This window comes from Boleophthalmus pectinirostris, unplaced genomic scaffold (genome assembly GCF_026225935.1).
Source record: "Boleophthalmus pectinirostris isolate CB_2022bp ecotype Guang Dong unplaced genomic scaffold, ASM2622593v1 HiC_scaffold_22, whole genome shotgun sequence".
In the NCBI taxonomy this organism is placed as follows: domain Eukaryota; kingdom Metazoa; phylum Chordata; class Actinopteri; order Gobiiformes; family Gobiidae; genus Boleophthalmus; species Boleophthalmus pectinirostris.
The window spans coordinates 20,814,889-20,830,331 of record NW_026571190.1 but is presented as its reverse complement, the minus strand read 5'-3'; the positions used below and the strand labels follow the sequence as shown (position 1 = coordinate 20,830,331).

The window sequence follows — 15,443 nt, the reverse complement described above, 5'->3', positions numbered from 1 at the left end:
AATCCAGTCTGTTTCTTTCTCCAGATTCCCCTGGGCACCTGTCTCTGGGGGTTTCAGTCAAAGGATTTTAGTTGTGTGAACCAAGAGCTACTCTTCTGTGCTGTGGGGGCACTTGTCTTTTTATTAATCACTTCTCACTAAAGGAAGGTTTTTGAGTGCTGTTCCTGTGGTGTATAATACAACATGACTGTACAGCAAGTCCCTCTTCAGGTGGTCCCTCTCATTCTCTGGTTCTTGCTTGTTTACATTCCAGAGCCATGTTCAACACACAGTGGTCCTCCCCCTTCTTGTGTGGGCCCCGGTTGTGTGTGCGCGAGTGTGGACACACATGTGCTTCGACAACATGTGGATGACATAAACAGTGCAGTCAGTGTGATGTGGGATGAGCTGTGTTCATCAAAGGCACACAACTCAAAGGCTAATGCCATATCTAAGGCTGCTGACTGGGGGTTAGACTTGTGCATTTGCTTGTTTTTGCTGCACTGTTTTTCAAACCTCTGCCCTGTGTATGTACCATCATCCTTTCCCCTGCTCATTCCCTCACTGCCTCTTTCTTTGACTCTCCTGATTGCTAGCGTATGTTGGCTGGTTGGCTCGATGAGGGGAGGAGGAGGGGGAAGGGACTGTGCCCTCTCATGCAGAGAGTCACATGGTGTCCCTGATTGGAGGAAAATGAGTAAAGACTGCAGCCTGGCTGAAATGGCAACAGACAAAAAGGCACAAAGGCTGAGCTGTTTAGAAGCGGGTTGCACAACAAGAACAGCCTGAAGAGGAGGAGGGTGCAGTGGAGGGAAGAGCACTGAGGAAAGATGTGGATTAAGAGAGGAAGGAGAGGGTGAGACAGAGAGGTGACGGACACAGGGGTTGGAGCTGTGTGTTTCTGTGTTTTCTGCTAGGCTGAGCGCTGACGTGATTGGCTGATGGGGCTGGGGGGTGCAGACCTGACTCTGAGATCAGAGACAGACAAAATGGCTCCCAGAGAACAGAGAGACGCAGCATCAGGGCACTGTCATCTCCCCTCACACAGCTGTCAGCTGACACCACACACACACTACAGCCACCTGCAGCGGAGCACTGTGCAAAACATCTCCCAAAATCATGTCTCTGAATCACTTGGCAGTTCTTCAAGGAAACACTGTTTAATGCACATGTAACACATATTAAAGCAAAGTGAGTCCTCCAGCCCCCCTTGACCACCTTCACCCTTTGACCTGCTCAGCCCCGTGACGCACTTGCAACTCGAGTTTCTCTCTTACTCAGAGTCTGTGTTCGCCTGCCAAAGAAAACCCTGCACAGGGAATTCACCCTGAGTGATAAAATACTGTAGACAGGATGAAAACAACACTTGACTGTCAGTGGCCACAAGAGGGCACTGCTTTCAAAGGACTGACTGCTCCTCTGATTGTAGGTCAGAGTGGTATTTTCCCTCACATCACAGTGATGGCTGAGAAATCAAAAGTGGTCTTACAACAAGCTTGGCAATTTAAATTATGCAGCTTAAGAAATTTTTTTTATAAAAAATAAAACAAAAGTCAGACCTCTCAATCAAGTTGGAAACCATGCTGTTTTAATACATACTTTTGGCTCTGTTGACAACAGTTTGTCGTAGTAGCAACATTGATCTTTACAAGTGGACTATAACCATTTGAATAGACTAAAATGTGAAACCCATGCTACCTACTGGATGGATACTTCACATTTGTCACTTCTCTCCTCCTACACTGTTTGACTCTTCAGAGTAAGAGCTTGAAAAAGTGAGGGGAGTTTTCCATATATACTGATATGCTTGGACTACTGCCCCAAATAAGTTGGAATATGAAGTGTGCAAAAATAGTTTTGTAATTCAAAGTTTTATTTTTATCATCACACAAAGACTGTGTTTAGCGTTAGCAAGCTTGTAAAGTATGAGTAACATGTGACATTAGATTAATCTAGTTAATGATTGATGATTATGTTCATAATTGAGAATCCTTCTATGCAAACATATTGATTTGTTTTATAAATTAAAATCAAGTTAATTAGTGGCCGCTAATACAGCTACTAGCCCAACAAGTGATGTGAAGATGTGCACAGATCATATTATTTTATGACAGAAACAAAACATAAATATTGTGTCTACTGTCTACTGTAATGTCAACCAAGAATATATATTTTTGTAAAACTTTGACACAATAAAGTATCAAAAAAGCACCTATTATTCTAAATTAGCTTTATAGAAATATGAATTTTGGTTACTTGGATATAATTATTTAATTTGAAGTAACAGCAACACAGAATGTGTGTCTATGTGTAAATGAAATATTACATTGCTACCTGTTTTTTGTCAGCTTTTTTTTTGCAGTTGTTTCTTTGTTTTTATCGTATCTCCTATGTCTATTTTTGTAGGTCTGTTATTTGCAGGTGGAATGATAAATTTGTCAAAAAATATAAACTTTTGGGTGTTCCGTCCAAATATTTTTTCCTATTTATTTTGATAAGCTACATGCGTGCTTCAGTGTAATTTCATATACAGATAACTATATGATTATATATGGACCTGGATAGGTATTCCTCTCCACACAGTAGATGAAGGCAGTGCTGGGATCAGTGTCTTAATGCGCACCAAAAAGAGGGACGGTTGTTATCTGAACTCTGGCAGATGTGAGCTTCCTGTTGACTTGTGAGTTGAAGTGGCACGTTGGACACATTGACACAGGCTCCATAAGCGCGTGCGTGATGTCTACTATTCACACCCTATTGACTTGCACTGTCATCTGCAGACACATGCACTATAGGCATCCCTGCTCCCCGCCTCGCACCCCTGAGCCTGATAGCCTGGACATGGGAGATATCACAGAGAGAGCTGGGGCATGAAAAGACCGACCACCACTTTGGGTTAGACCAGTGTTTAGTGTGAAACTGCATTTGTGGGTGACAGAATGGCCATGTCAGAACAGCTAGAAAGTGGAGAGGGTAAGTAACTCCTGGAGATGTTTTTTAGAATAGCTCAGATGCTTACAGTTTTGGGCCTTTTTGTGTGTGTTTTGCCATAACAAACTTGGATTATTACATTACATCCATCTGACTGTGAATTTAAAGATTGATTTACTTTAGGTCTCAACTGTGGCTGGCTTCAAGCCTGCATGTGTTTCATACTGATGCTACAAAAAGTGCTACAAAATCTCCCAGTGTTGTTGGTTTGAAGTTTAAATCTAATATATTTGTCAGGTATTTCAATATTAATACAACCAACTTCCTTGTACACCACACTGAGTCGTCTGTTGATATCTCATGCTGCACATTGGTGATCTTGGCCCATTGCCAGGCTGTGTCTCTTAACAAAGATATTTTGGTATTTCTGAAATGCAAAAAGAAATAAATATAACCAGTGCATTTTGTTTGCTTCCATACATAATTTGCACACAGGTTTAGCAGAAGCTTAGTGGAAACATCCCACTCCATACTTGAGTAAGAGTTTATTCAGCGCAGTCTCCCCTTGCTGTAATCACTTATTATACATGGATTTGTGGCTGTAGGTGTGATTGTGAGTTGTCTGGTAGTGAGGGGTATAGGCAGAGCTTTGCGTGTGCCTGTCTGTGCGCGCTGTGCTGGGGTGCTGTTTGGAGATAAGGACTGGCCCCTGCCTTGAGAGAGAAACACACAACCACACACCGCTCTCAGGATTAACCTCGTCATGTACCATTTCAGTGGGCGAGATTGGAGAAGCGCGCACACACAGGATTAACCCTTGTGTGTCCGCCTGTGTGTATGACTCTTAGCCTCTCTTGCGGTGACAGCATTGACTGCTCGTGTTGCCATAGCTACGGGGCCAGTGAATGTGAGATAGGCAAATCCACATAAGTCACCCCACAACAGACACTCTAAGCTACTACCTCCCTCGGGTCCTAGAGGCACAAAGATGCTGCCAAAAGACTGACAGGAGCCTCGTGAGCTGTGAAGTGCTCATGTCGCGGCTGTCCATGGTCCAACTGAATATACATAAACTCAAGTCCAAGCTGCTCGGGTGAGAGACAGGCCTCAGAGCAGCTTATCCTCCGCACACGTCTGCTTCTGTCACTTCATTTGAACCACACTCACATACTAATTCAGCACAAAAGTCTGCAAAGACAACCACCAAACTGTCCAAGTGGCAGTTCAGATTATGCAAAGGCATTTACAGAATGTCAACACATAGGCCTGTCATGATAAATACTATATAAATACTTATTGTTCAGTAAATGACAGATAGAACACTATCATTTTTTGGGGGTTAAAATTTATCATGGTTACATTTCCCTTGCTCTACTGGGAAAATGTTGGTTATTTTTCTTCAAATCAACTATGTATGTATTATTTAGTTATTGCAGTTTTGAGTTTTTTAACATTGTACATTTTAGAATAATGTTTGGTGGGTAGTTCTGCTTTATGATTTGGTTTCAATATCATTGTTTATTTGTCTATATTCAGCAAAATTAAAACTTCAAAATTTGTGATTGTGACAGGCCTGCACATTATTTTATTCTATATTGACAATTTTTCTGTTTTGGATGTAATCTTCTGTATTTTTTATTGACAGTTTTTGAGGGCATAGAGAGCGAGGGGAGCAACATGATGCAAAGTCTATAAAGTAACCAGTTGCCAAATTCTGTTATTGGTGTTTCTTTTCTTAGAACAGCTCATCAGACCTCATTATAAAATCAATGTAATGTAAATAACAACTGTAAATTATAGCCAGCCATCCTCTGAGTGCAGTGCTAAACTGACTTTTAGGGCTGGGCCATATGAGAAAAAATACATTTTTATTTATTTTTTCCCCATTATTGATCAGTCATATGATTTGATGAAAAAAATACTCTTGAAAACTATTAATTTCCTGAACCAGACATAATACTTGCCATTTAAAACTAATTTCTTCCTCCGAAGGCTGAACTCTGTTGGCTGTGGACCTCTCGTTTAAAAAAATCTAATCATCACATTGACGAATAAAAATGAAAAAATCTTTTTTTTAAATTGTGATTAATTGCACAGCCCTACTTTATTTATATTCTGAGGCCATGTAGACAGCAAACAACAACAACTGAACTCAAATATTGGATATGTATTCTTGCTTTAAAATCTAAGCCTCCTGTTTAGACTTTCTGTCCATACTGAAATGCAGTACAGTACTGACCTAATATTTCTCTTGTTCTTTTTATATCTAATCTTTAGCCATATGGCTGAGTCTTTCCTAGTTGTGATCTGAATATCTGATTATAATATGGGGCGATTTAAGAAGATTTAGAGGCCTAGGGGACTCTCCTTTTGGCTTAGTGCTCTATGTGTGAGAGCGAGAAATTCCCAGAAGTCACTGATATCTTACTTTTGCATGGATACAGGTCAGTTTGCACAGATTTAGTTTATAACTTTTTCTTACATTATATTGTATTAAAAGTTTATAAAACTTATTTGTAGTTGAAAAATATTTGCGTACGCTTTTCAGTGTCCATTGGCATTCATCGATAAAAATGAATGGCTGATGCCACAAAGTTTACTTGGGGATTACTTTAATTGTAATACTGTAAAGACATTTAAATGGTGTGAAACATGGGTTTATGGGTTTTTAACTTTTAGGACAAACTGTTTTAATTAAGCTGTGTCAAGATATGCTTGCTGACTAGAGGATATGCATTCTTTCTGAGCATTATTGTTGGTGATGCAACTATTTTGTAATTTAATGTATTATTTTGTTATAGTATAGTTATTTTGTTTTTGTTTTTCACAGTAATGCATTACATATATTGTTTAAAACTGTAATATAGGCCACCATAAATAATTAGGCGTGCTTAGAAACTATGTTATACCAACACTATTGGTATGACTTGTTGACATAGAAGTGCCATAACAAAGGGGTTTGCTCCTAATTTCAGTCCATTTGTTTGTGGGAAATTAATTTGAGATAATTATAATTAATCATTAACATGAGAACCACTTTACAATTGACACGATCCTTTAGTTAGTTGCAGCATTAGGCCAATTCTCATCTGTGTCACTTACGAGGAAGAAATTGGATGTTGGGAGGAGGAATAAAAAATGCTTAGCAGACAACCTTTATGTGCAGTTGTGCATTAGTGGTGGGAGGAGGAGAGCAGGGGAGAGGGCGGCTGGCGGTGCTGGGCAGAGGAGAGAGGAGCAAATGCATTGCGGAGCGAGAGGAGGAGGGCCTACAGCTATTGTTCATGTCCTCCCGTGAACAAAGGGCTCATCGGGGTCCGTATGTAAACCCACAGCAGGCTGCAGCCCACTGACAAGGCCTCATGCGGGACAAAACACAGCCCAGCGACTCCCGCAATTTTGCCCTTATTCCCTCTCTATCTCGCGATTCGAGGAGATTTTATTGATTCTGTTCAAAGGGACGTGTTGTGTTGGTACGTTGCGTCCAGCGGGCCTATCCGTTTTTACGCACGGAGCGTACACTCGGTCTATCATCACGGATCTGTAAACATCAATTTTCTGATTGGACTTCTTTTCAGGTAAAGGGTCGCTTTGAAAAAATACACACGTACTACAACAATTAATACTTATAGTTTTTAAATGTAGCCCACATTGTTCCGTGTTGATGTTTGTTTATGCTCTTTGATGTTTTATTGGAGTGTATTTTACGCGTCGGTGTTAGCTGCACGGCTAATGGCAGACTGAGCTAACAGTGTCTGGCTAACACTAGCTTCAAAGGCCTCCGTGATTGTGTCGTCCCTAGCCCGTACTTGTGGTGAATTTACTTTCACTATATTTGGATATAACCTCTGTATCTTAACACTATTTTTGTTTCCTAACTTTATTTGCCTCGAAATTAACCTGTGTTTAAATGTAAACCCGGTAAAAGCTAACCTAAGTGTTAGCATTCTGCTCCTGCTTTATCTAATTGCCTTTGTAAGCCCTGTTCTTTACCATTTAAAAGTGTGCGCTTTGACACATCCACGTGTCAAACATTTGCAGCATATTGGTTGTGATTTACTAAAATTCACGTTGATTTCAGATTGTGGCTTTAGCATGTTTGCTTTGGATGTAGTTAGCCTTCATTGCAATAAACTGAGCTGTCGCCCCTTTGCGTAGTGTCCAGCAGTTCCTGTGGCAGATGTCCAGGATGGAGCGTTATTGTGTGTTTTGTGACTTTTGTTTTATTGCAATAGCAATTGTGTTGCTCATAGTTTTCACAAAATATTCACCTGCTTGCATAAAATGATGGAGAGAAGCTCTGTCACTTCATAAGTGCATGTAGCTTGGACTGAAGTATACAGTAATGTATGTGCTGTTTGTGCAGATGAGGGAGAGTCCCAGTGGAGGAAGTGGAAACCAGCTGATGTGATTGTGACGGTCTGTCATTAACCACTAACAGGAAAAGAGAGGGGCTAATGGAGCTCTCAACAACTAATGGACACATAACTATTGATTATTTATTTATTTATCATCTCCATTTGTTTTCCTCTGCTGCTGATGCCATAGCTCTAGCATAGCACCGCTGTCTCATATAGGCTACTAAATGGTTGTTTTTTATACAAAGTGGAGCTAGGGTTTCTCATAGATGGCTTTTGTGGCAGAGTTCCCTGTAGTGATTTGTGTGAGATCCAGAGTGTCTAAACCTAGCTTTGTTGTCTCTTAAAGGCCATTACAAGTATAAATATTTTGTACACAATATTCCATATGAGTGGTCAGGTTGTATACTTCAGAAACATAGCATTTTTGCACTAATTTAAGGTAATAATTACTTTTGTATGGGTAACAAAATACAGTGCTATTATGCTTGAAATCCCCAATGCCCCAACTCTTATAGTATACCGTGTAGTAGTGGTGACACGTTTTATACAGACATGAGATGTATACATTAATGAGGAGGGGCTTCACCATAGAGACAGCAGAGGTCATGACCTAAATGTTGCTATGACTGGATGGCCTTTACAAAGGAACTATGCAAGTAGACCACTGTGGTGACAGTAACCATGTTTATGTTGTGGATAAAAATTTCTAACAGTATGTAAACAAGGTCTTTCACATGGTTCCTCTTGGTGGTGGCATGATCTATTTTTGAAGTGTGAAAAATGCAGGAGGAACGGCAGATAATGTGATTTTTACTTGCTCACTGTTTACATCAGACAGTTTTCTTTAGCAGGCTCTGATTTTGTGTTGGTGATGCACCCCAATTGGTGCATTTTTGGGAATGACCTGTTAATAAGTGCAGCCAACTGAAACTGGGCCAATGGCTGCGTATGCCTCACATCACACTGTAATCTGCTGTAAAGTCAAATTGCAAAGAGCATGCATTTATATAGTTTTGACTTCTTTTGTAATTAAGTTAAATTATTTACTTGTAATACAAAGAAACTGTACCTAAGCTAAGCTAAATAGCCCTAATGGTTTTTATCTGTCTGTTTTAGGCTGTTCCTCCAAGTCGTTCAAACTGTACTCCCCCAAGGAGCCCCCCAACGGTAGCACTTTCCCCCCCTTTCATCCCGGCACCATGCTGGACAGAGACGTGGGGTGAGTCTTCTCTGTTTTTATTATGCCAAACACATGTAGTTTCAAATGTAAGTAAAATAAGTTCATGTGGAATATAATATCTCCTTGGGCGGTAAGGTTGGTCTTTATTATACTATGTCTGATGAATATGTCATCGTAACTAGACTAACTAAAAGTTTCTTTACAACCGACTAAACACACAAGAATAAATATAATTCTGTTAATTATTTGAGTAGCCTTAACTGTCTTACTTTAAATATTGAAAACCTCTTGAAATGGTAATTCCTCTTGCAATTATGGGATGGACAGTGGTTGACAAAAATTCTCTAATTTTGGGATTATCACAGTATGAGAAAATGATAGATTTTTTGCATTTCATCAGAAATACGCCAAGTGTGCCTCTTTAAATGTCTTGATTGAGATTGAAGTATCACGCAATTCATAAATGGACTATAAATATATAACCTCAAAAGTTAAGAAAATTATACAGTTTTTGAAAGATTATGCTGTAATTTGTTTTATTATTAGGTCTTGCAGAAATGTACCTTAACGCTTTCATCCACTATTTGGGAACTACTGCACCACTAGAGTGCCTTGGGCATCATACCATATCAGTAACATGTCTTGCCAAGTGCCGACCAGGAGTAAATTGTTCAGTGTTCATTCAGTTTCAACAAATGTGTTGAATCTGTTGAGCTGTAAGTTTCGCTGCTGTATTGGCCTGATTGGGAGAAGCGTTTAATGCTTAGGAAAGAATTAGGTTTGACCGTGTGGATCTCCAGGGCTGAGAGGTTTATCCATGCCGTGTTTTACAGCTTGTCGGGAGACGGTCGTCCGTTGTGGGTGTTCATTGTAGAGTGTTATTTACTGTGTCTTTGTATCATCCAATTTGTGGCATGTTTGGCTCCCATCCCAGGGCTGTAAAATCAGACTAGGTCCTGATTGGGGGCATATTAGGGCTGTACCTAAAAGTAATAATCTGTTTGGCTTGTCTTTCCAGTCCCACCCCGATGTACCCTCCCACATACCTGGAGCCAGGAATAGGGTAAGACAACATTATTTTCCATTATCTCTAGGTGCTGCGAAAAACGCCAATTAAACAAATATAGATAAGGCTGTGGGAAGCTCTGTTCTTATCTCTATGGTGTTTTGTATTTAGCCTGTGATAGCCTATCAGCATGTAAAGTATAGAGCTGTAAGGGTTGTAATTGTATGGTCATTGTTCCTGAGTTTATTCCTCTTATTCACACACATTATCTTTTATGGTGATCCAGGAGGCACACACCATATGGAAACCAGACTGACTACAGAATATTTGAGCTAAATAAAAGGCTACAGAACTGGACAGAGGTATGCGTGCTTATCAAAAACAAAAAAAAACACACACTAAAACTTGCATGTGATATAATTCTATTCTCTAATGTAGGACTGTGATAATCTTTGGTGGGATGCATTCACTACTGAGTTTTTTGAAGACGATGCCATGTTGACTATAACGTTTTGTCTTGAAGATGGCCCCAAACGTTACAGTAAGTATAAAAATCTTGGATGACTGCCAATTCACAGTCATGTGAATATCATCAATATTTCCTGGGAGCTGATGCTAACTAGAAGCACTATTCTGTTAGAAGCTCCGTTAGACGTAATCAGAGCTTTATTTTAACGCTATCTGACCAGAAAGAGCTACTTTAGTTGGTACTATAACAGCTGATTTGTACTGTTAAGCAAGTCTCACATGCATTAGCTAACAGTTTTTCAGTTGGCCTCTCTCCCCCTTTTGTTGAAAATCAAACTCCTAAACAGGAGCATGAACACTCGTATTGGTCTCAGGTTCCTGACAATGTGTTCTTTCAATACATTTTGTGGTTTTTATTGAGTTTTTAGAAGATCTTAAAAATTTATTTTTTTTTTGTCAGTGTTTGGTAATATATGGATTGTGTCACTATGGCAACTCTTACATGTATCTCTTATGGTGGAACTTTTAGAGCACCCCCAGCATGATCACTGCAAAGTATCATTACTATTATTTATACAATAGTAATGATGTTTTTTCTTCTGTCTTTTAGCAATAGGCCGGACGTTGATTCCCAGATACTTCCGGAGTATATTTGAGGGCGGTGCCACTGAACTTTATTATGTTTTAAAACATCCGAAAGAGTCCTTCCATAACAACTTTGTCTCACTCGACTGTGACCAGTGCACCATGGTTACCCAAAACGGAAAACCAATGTTCACACAGGTTTGTCAGTCAAATATGTATATTATTGATTAATAGTGCAAGTCCCTATATTTATATATTTAAGTCAGGATTGTGTGCAATCTAAACACATCAAATTAAAATGACCAACATGTAATGCAATAAGAAAAAAAAGGATTTCTTTATTTATACCGGGTGAGCGATTTTGATTTGAAACTGATTTGAATCTGAAACTATTTGATATGCCAATATTGAGCTTTTTTATTTATCTAAAATGAAATTATTGTTATTAAAATTATGCAATTCACATTTTCTACTTTACTGTTGTGTGTCTGTTCTTAAAATGATTTCTTCTTGTGTAGGTGTGTGTAGAAGGGCGCTTATACCTGGAGTTCATGTTTGATGACATGATGAGGATAAAGACCTGGCACTTCAGCATCAGACAACACCGTGAGCTCATTCCTCGCAGTATACTGGCCATGCATGTGAGTACAGCAAGAACAGTACATTTTACAAATGTAGTTATATTTTTCTAATCTCATTTCTAATTATTTCATAGGCCCAGGACCCACAGATGTTGGACCAGTTGTCCAAAAATATTACAAGATGTGGCCTGTCCAACTCCACCCTAAACTACCTCCGAGTAAGTCTTCATAAAGTCAACAGTGCTTTTGTCTGTTACATTAGTTTTGGGCTTGTTCTCATGGTTGAGTTTTAAGACTTAATCATAGTTCATGTTGTGGTGTAAATTATGTCCACATTCTTTTAAAATGTTGGCACTTTATTACTTCCCCTCACTTTGTATATTAATAGAAAAGACCAATTTCAGACAGATCCATCCATTTTCTTTTAATTTATCTGGGGGTTACAGGGGCAGCAGCTTAAGCAGAGAAGCCCAGACTTCCCTCCCCACACACTCACACTTCCTTCAGCTCTTTCAGAGAGTTCCCGAGGCATTCCCAGGCCAGCCAAGAGATATTGTACCTCCAATGTGTCCTGGGTCTTCCCCATGGCCTCTCCAGTGGGATATTTCAGATTTACTACATTAAAATGCATCCCAAATATATTAAAGATGAGGAGTGTTTAAACTTTGTACTCCTGGAATCAATCAGAAGTCACAGTATACAACAAGTAATAATAATAATAAATAATAAATTAATAATTGTGATTTCAATTATGAGCCAAATAATCACTATGACTTTTGCCATAATTAACAAACCCTACTTGGAGCACTTTATAAAATTAAACAGACGATAGTTACATGCTAGATGTACCTTTCATCTAGCGTTTTTTAGATAACTTTATTTTGTACTTTACTTCTTCAGCTTGAGTGCATGGAAAGTAGCAATTGGTGTTGTGATTGGTGTGTTTGCCTTTTTCTAAAACACAAAAGAGACTCTTGTTGAACTGGATCAACAGGTCTGTAGTTTGACAATGGGCATTTAAAGCTTTGATCCAGATGCAATTTTTAGAATGCAGCTTTTTATTCTGGCAGATTTGTTTCCAATAAAATGTGCAGAAATGGGATGCAAAATATCTCTACACTATTTTTAATTGATCAGTATCTTGTATAATATTGCATTACAGGCAGTTCCTTTTTTCTCTTTCAGCTATGTGTTATTCTGGAGCCCATGCAGGAGCTCATGTCGAGACACAAGACGTATAGCCTCAGCCCCAGAGACTGCCTCAAGACCTGCCTCTTCCAGAAATGGCAGAGGATGGTGGCACCCCCTGGTATGTGAACAAAAAAATATGTGTGTGTGTATATACATATATAAAGAAATACATTATGGAGACTATTTTGCTGACTTTTACCCTTCTCTATAGCTGAGCCCTCAAGACAGGCCCCTAACAAGCGGCGGAAGCGTAAAATGTCAGGAGGCAGCACAATCAGTGGAGGAGGGACCAATAATAACAACAACAACAAAAAGAAGAGTCCAGGGAGTGGATTTCCTCTGTCCAGTCAAGTCCCAGTGAGTGCTTCAGTGCCACCTACTGCCAAAGCAATGCTACTACACATTCAGTAGACAAGCTGATCTGATAAAATGTCATCAGTGTTATTACATAATTTGTTACTAACCTTATTCTCACTTCTCTCAGCCATTATTTAACTAGCGTATACTTTTACAACCCAGAAACCTTTATTCTACTTGTCACACTGAAAATGTTATTTTAGATTTGCCATTTATTTTTCAAATTGAGGTTAAATTCACATTTTAGTCAAATCTAGGTGCATCCATAGACTGTATAAAGAAGTGCACTAAGTGAGTGTGACATCACCCATAGCGACATCACGTGATGCTAACGATTACAGGATGATTTGGATGAATTTTAATGGGCAAGATAGCTGCACAAAACCCAGGATCATGTAGAGCAGATTAATACGGACATTTTAAGACCAATGACAAGACTCACAGCAGCACTTACAGAGAGAGGAGGCCACAGTATTCCAATGAAGTCAAGTGGAGCCAGGATCAGAAGGAGCCTAAAGCGCCTGCATGCGAACTCCCTATTTAGAATGCGGCGGCTAGCGTGTTAGCTCTGACCATTTATATATACAGTCTATGGGTGCCTTTTAACAGAATTAATCAATGCAAGACTGCCATAGAGTTCAAACTACTGTATTCTATGCAAAATACATGTGAATGTTTAATAAATATTAATGGTTGGTAAACATCAATCGACCAAAATTATTCCCTCTGTAAACCATTTTACTGTGTAAGTTGTTAGTTCAGTTGACTGCCTTATGTAACATTTTCATGTATCTCTTCTGTGAATGTAACCTGTGTTTATGTCCCTGCAGGATGTAATGGTAGTAGGGGAGCCCACACTGATGGGAGGAGAGTTTGGGGACGAGGATGAGCGTCTCATCACGCGGCTGGAGAACACACAGTTTGATGCAGCCAATGGCATCGATGATGAGGACAGCTTCAACAACTCCCCAGCCCTTGGCTCCAACTCGCCCTGGAACAACAAGCCCCCCTCCAGCCAGGAGAGCAAAAGTGACAACCCCACCTCACAGGCGTCACAGTAGAGCCCCGCCCACAACCTCAAAAAGACCCCACGTCTGCCCACCCTCTGCCCTACACCTTCACCTCAGCCGCCAACATCAACAATCCAGGCATCATACAGCAAACACAGGCCAATGTCACTAACAAGTTTGGAGGTCATTGTTGTCATTTGGAGTTGCCCCATCACTTACAGTAGGTAAACTGAATCAGAAGATGTTGTACTAAAGGGTGGGGTGCAGCGGGTGGCAAGTGAGGTCTCGCAGAGGTGCAGAGTTGGTTAGGGACAACCCATGCACCGGTCTGAACGTGGCTCTTGGTTCTGGTCATTTTAAGGCTTAGCTGCTTGAGATGAGCGTTCATAAAGTATATATGTGTTTTTGAATGAGTGAATGAATGAAATGTTAGCTTGGGTGTGTTTGTGGTTTTGCTTAAACAGACCAGAATGAAGAACCAGTCCATAATGACTTTAAATATTCACACACAACTCTAAAAGCTATGTGGCACTAGGGAATGAATCAAACATTGAAGGACATACCTAAGGGTTAGAGCCATCTCTGCTTCAGACTAAAGTCAGAGAGCGTACACACACACACACACACACACACAGTAACACATTTTAAGAGTTTTTATACAGTATATATTTCCCTAGAATGTTTTTTAATTTGTATTAAACGCCTTCATTTCAATTGTTAACTTTTTTTATTTTCTACCAATACTGAAAAGCTACAGACCAAGGAGCAACACAGGACTTTTATCCCTACCCCTCTAAAGTATATTGTTTTTATCTTTTATGTTTATAAAAGAGAAATAATTTAGTGTGGATGTTTTTATTTTGTCTTTTGTTTCCTTTTTTGGAGATTTGAATTTTTGTGTATTTGTGCTTGTATATTTAAGGTAGTAGCAAAGTTCTGTCTGACTGTAATAAAATGTATTCTTACTTAGATTTACCTAAAGCCATCCTGATCTAATGTAAAGAAAACAAAAATTAGCAAAAGCAGAAAAAAACACTCATCCCATCCCTTATGTCCCCTCTGCTCTTACCTCTCCCTCTTTTTTAAAAACGTGTGTAAATTAAATTGCAAAAATCCTGGGGGTACAACGACACCATGAGGAAATAATTTTACTACCTTTTAACTTTTATTTATTTGGAGAGTCTCATGTGTTTCATGTCACCACACTTTTGTGTACTTCAGCTTTCAACTTGATGTCAAAGTGAATGTGTTTGCTGCATTTGTTACTACACCAGTGAATTTCAGAGGTTCAACACTGGCTTTTTAATAGTTTTGTCCAAATATACATTTTTTGTACTTATCATACTCATTAAACATCAGATTATCTAAAACCAGCTAGACATTAATTTTAAATCGGCATATTTGGTAGCAATGCTGAATCTGTGGAATGAAGAGGCTGAAGCTCTTGTTTTGTACATTTACATTTTATCTCAGTTCAGATTTTGGTTCAGTTTTAAATGGTGACTTGTACCTTTTCCAAAACCCTGTAGAAAAAAATCATTGTTTGATATATATATATTTTTGATTTGGTTAGTTTCTGCCCTTGATAATTAATGTATGGTACCAATAAAAGATACATTTTCACTTTACATGTGGTCTAGTCATTGTCAGTGTTAAACTTTAACTTGAGTTTTCAACATTTGCTTCTACATTGTATTGTTTTGGTTGTCTTACGTGTGTTTAATTGTTAATATGAGTTTAACCTGGTCTGTTTTCCATGAACACTAATCACCTACTTTAATTTATTTGTTTTGG

General features: G+C 39.2%; 2 protein-coding genes across 2 annotated transcripts in view; both read left to right on the top strand.

The window, feature by feature from the left end:
* LOC129410382 (Fc receptor-like protein 5) overlaps positions 1-2,853 on the top strand; it is a 6,452-nt gene extending 3,599 nt beyond the window's left edge. Inside the window, exon 6 of the mRNA XM_055158453.1 lies at positions 2,760-2,853. Within this exon, the coding sequence (XP_055014428.1) occupies positions 2,760-2,853 (94 nt within the window). The remainder of the gene's footprint in view (positions 1-2,759) is intronic.
* Positions 2,718-15,277, top strand: ldb1b (LIM-domain binding 1b). Its single transcript, XM_020930349.2, has 11 exons — positions 2,718-2,952; positions 8,388-8,490; positions 9,470-9,514; positions 9,744-9,819; positions 9,896-9,998; positions 10,536-10,708; positions 11,029-11,151; positions 11,226-11,309; positions 12,277-12,400; positions 12,494-12,639; positions 13,470-15,277. Exons 1-11 carry the CDS (start codon positions 2,919-2,921, stop codon positions 13,698-13,700), a joined length of 1,242 nt encoding a protein of 413 aa, XP_020786008.1. The 5' UTR covers positions 2,718-2,918; the 3' UTR covers positions 13,701-15,277.
* The last annotated feature ends 166 nt before the right edge of the window (positions 15,278-15,443 follow it).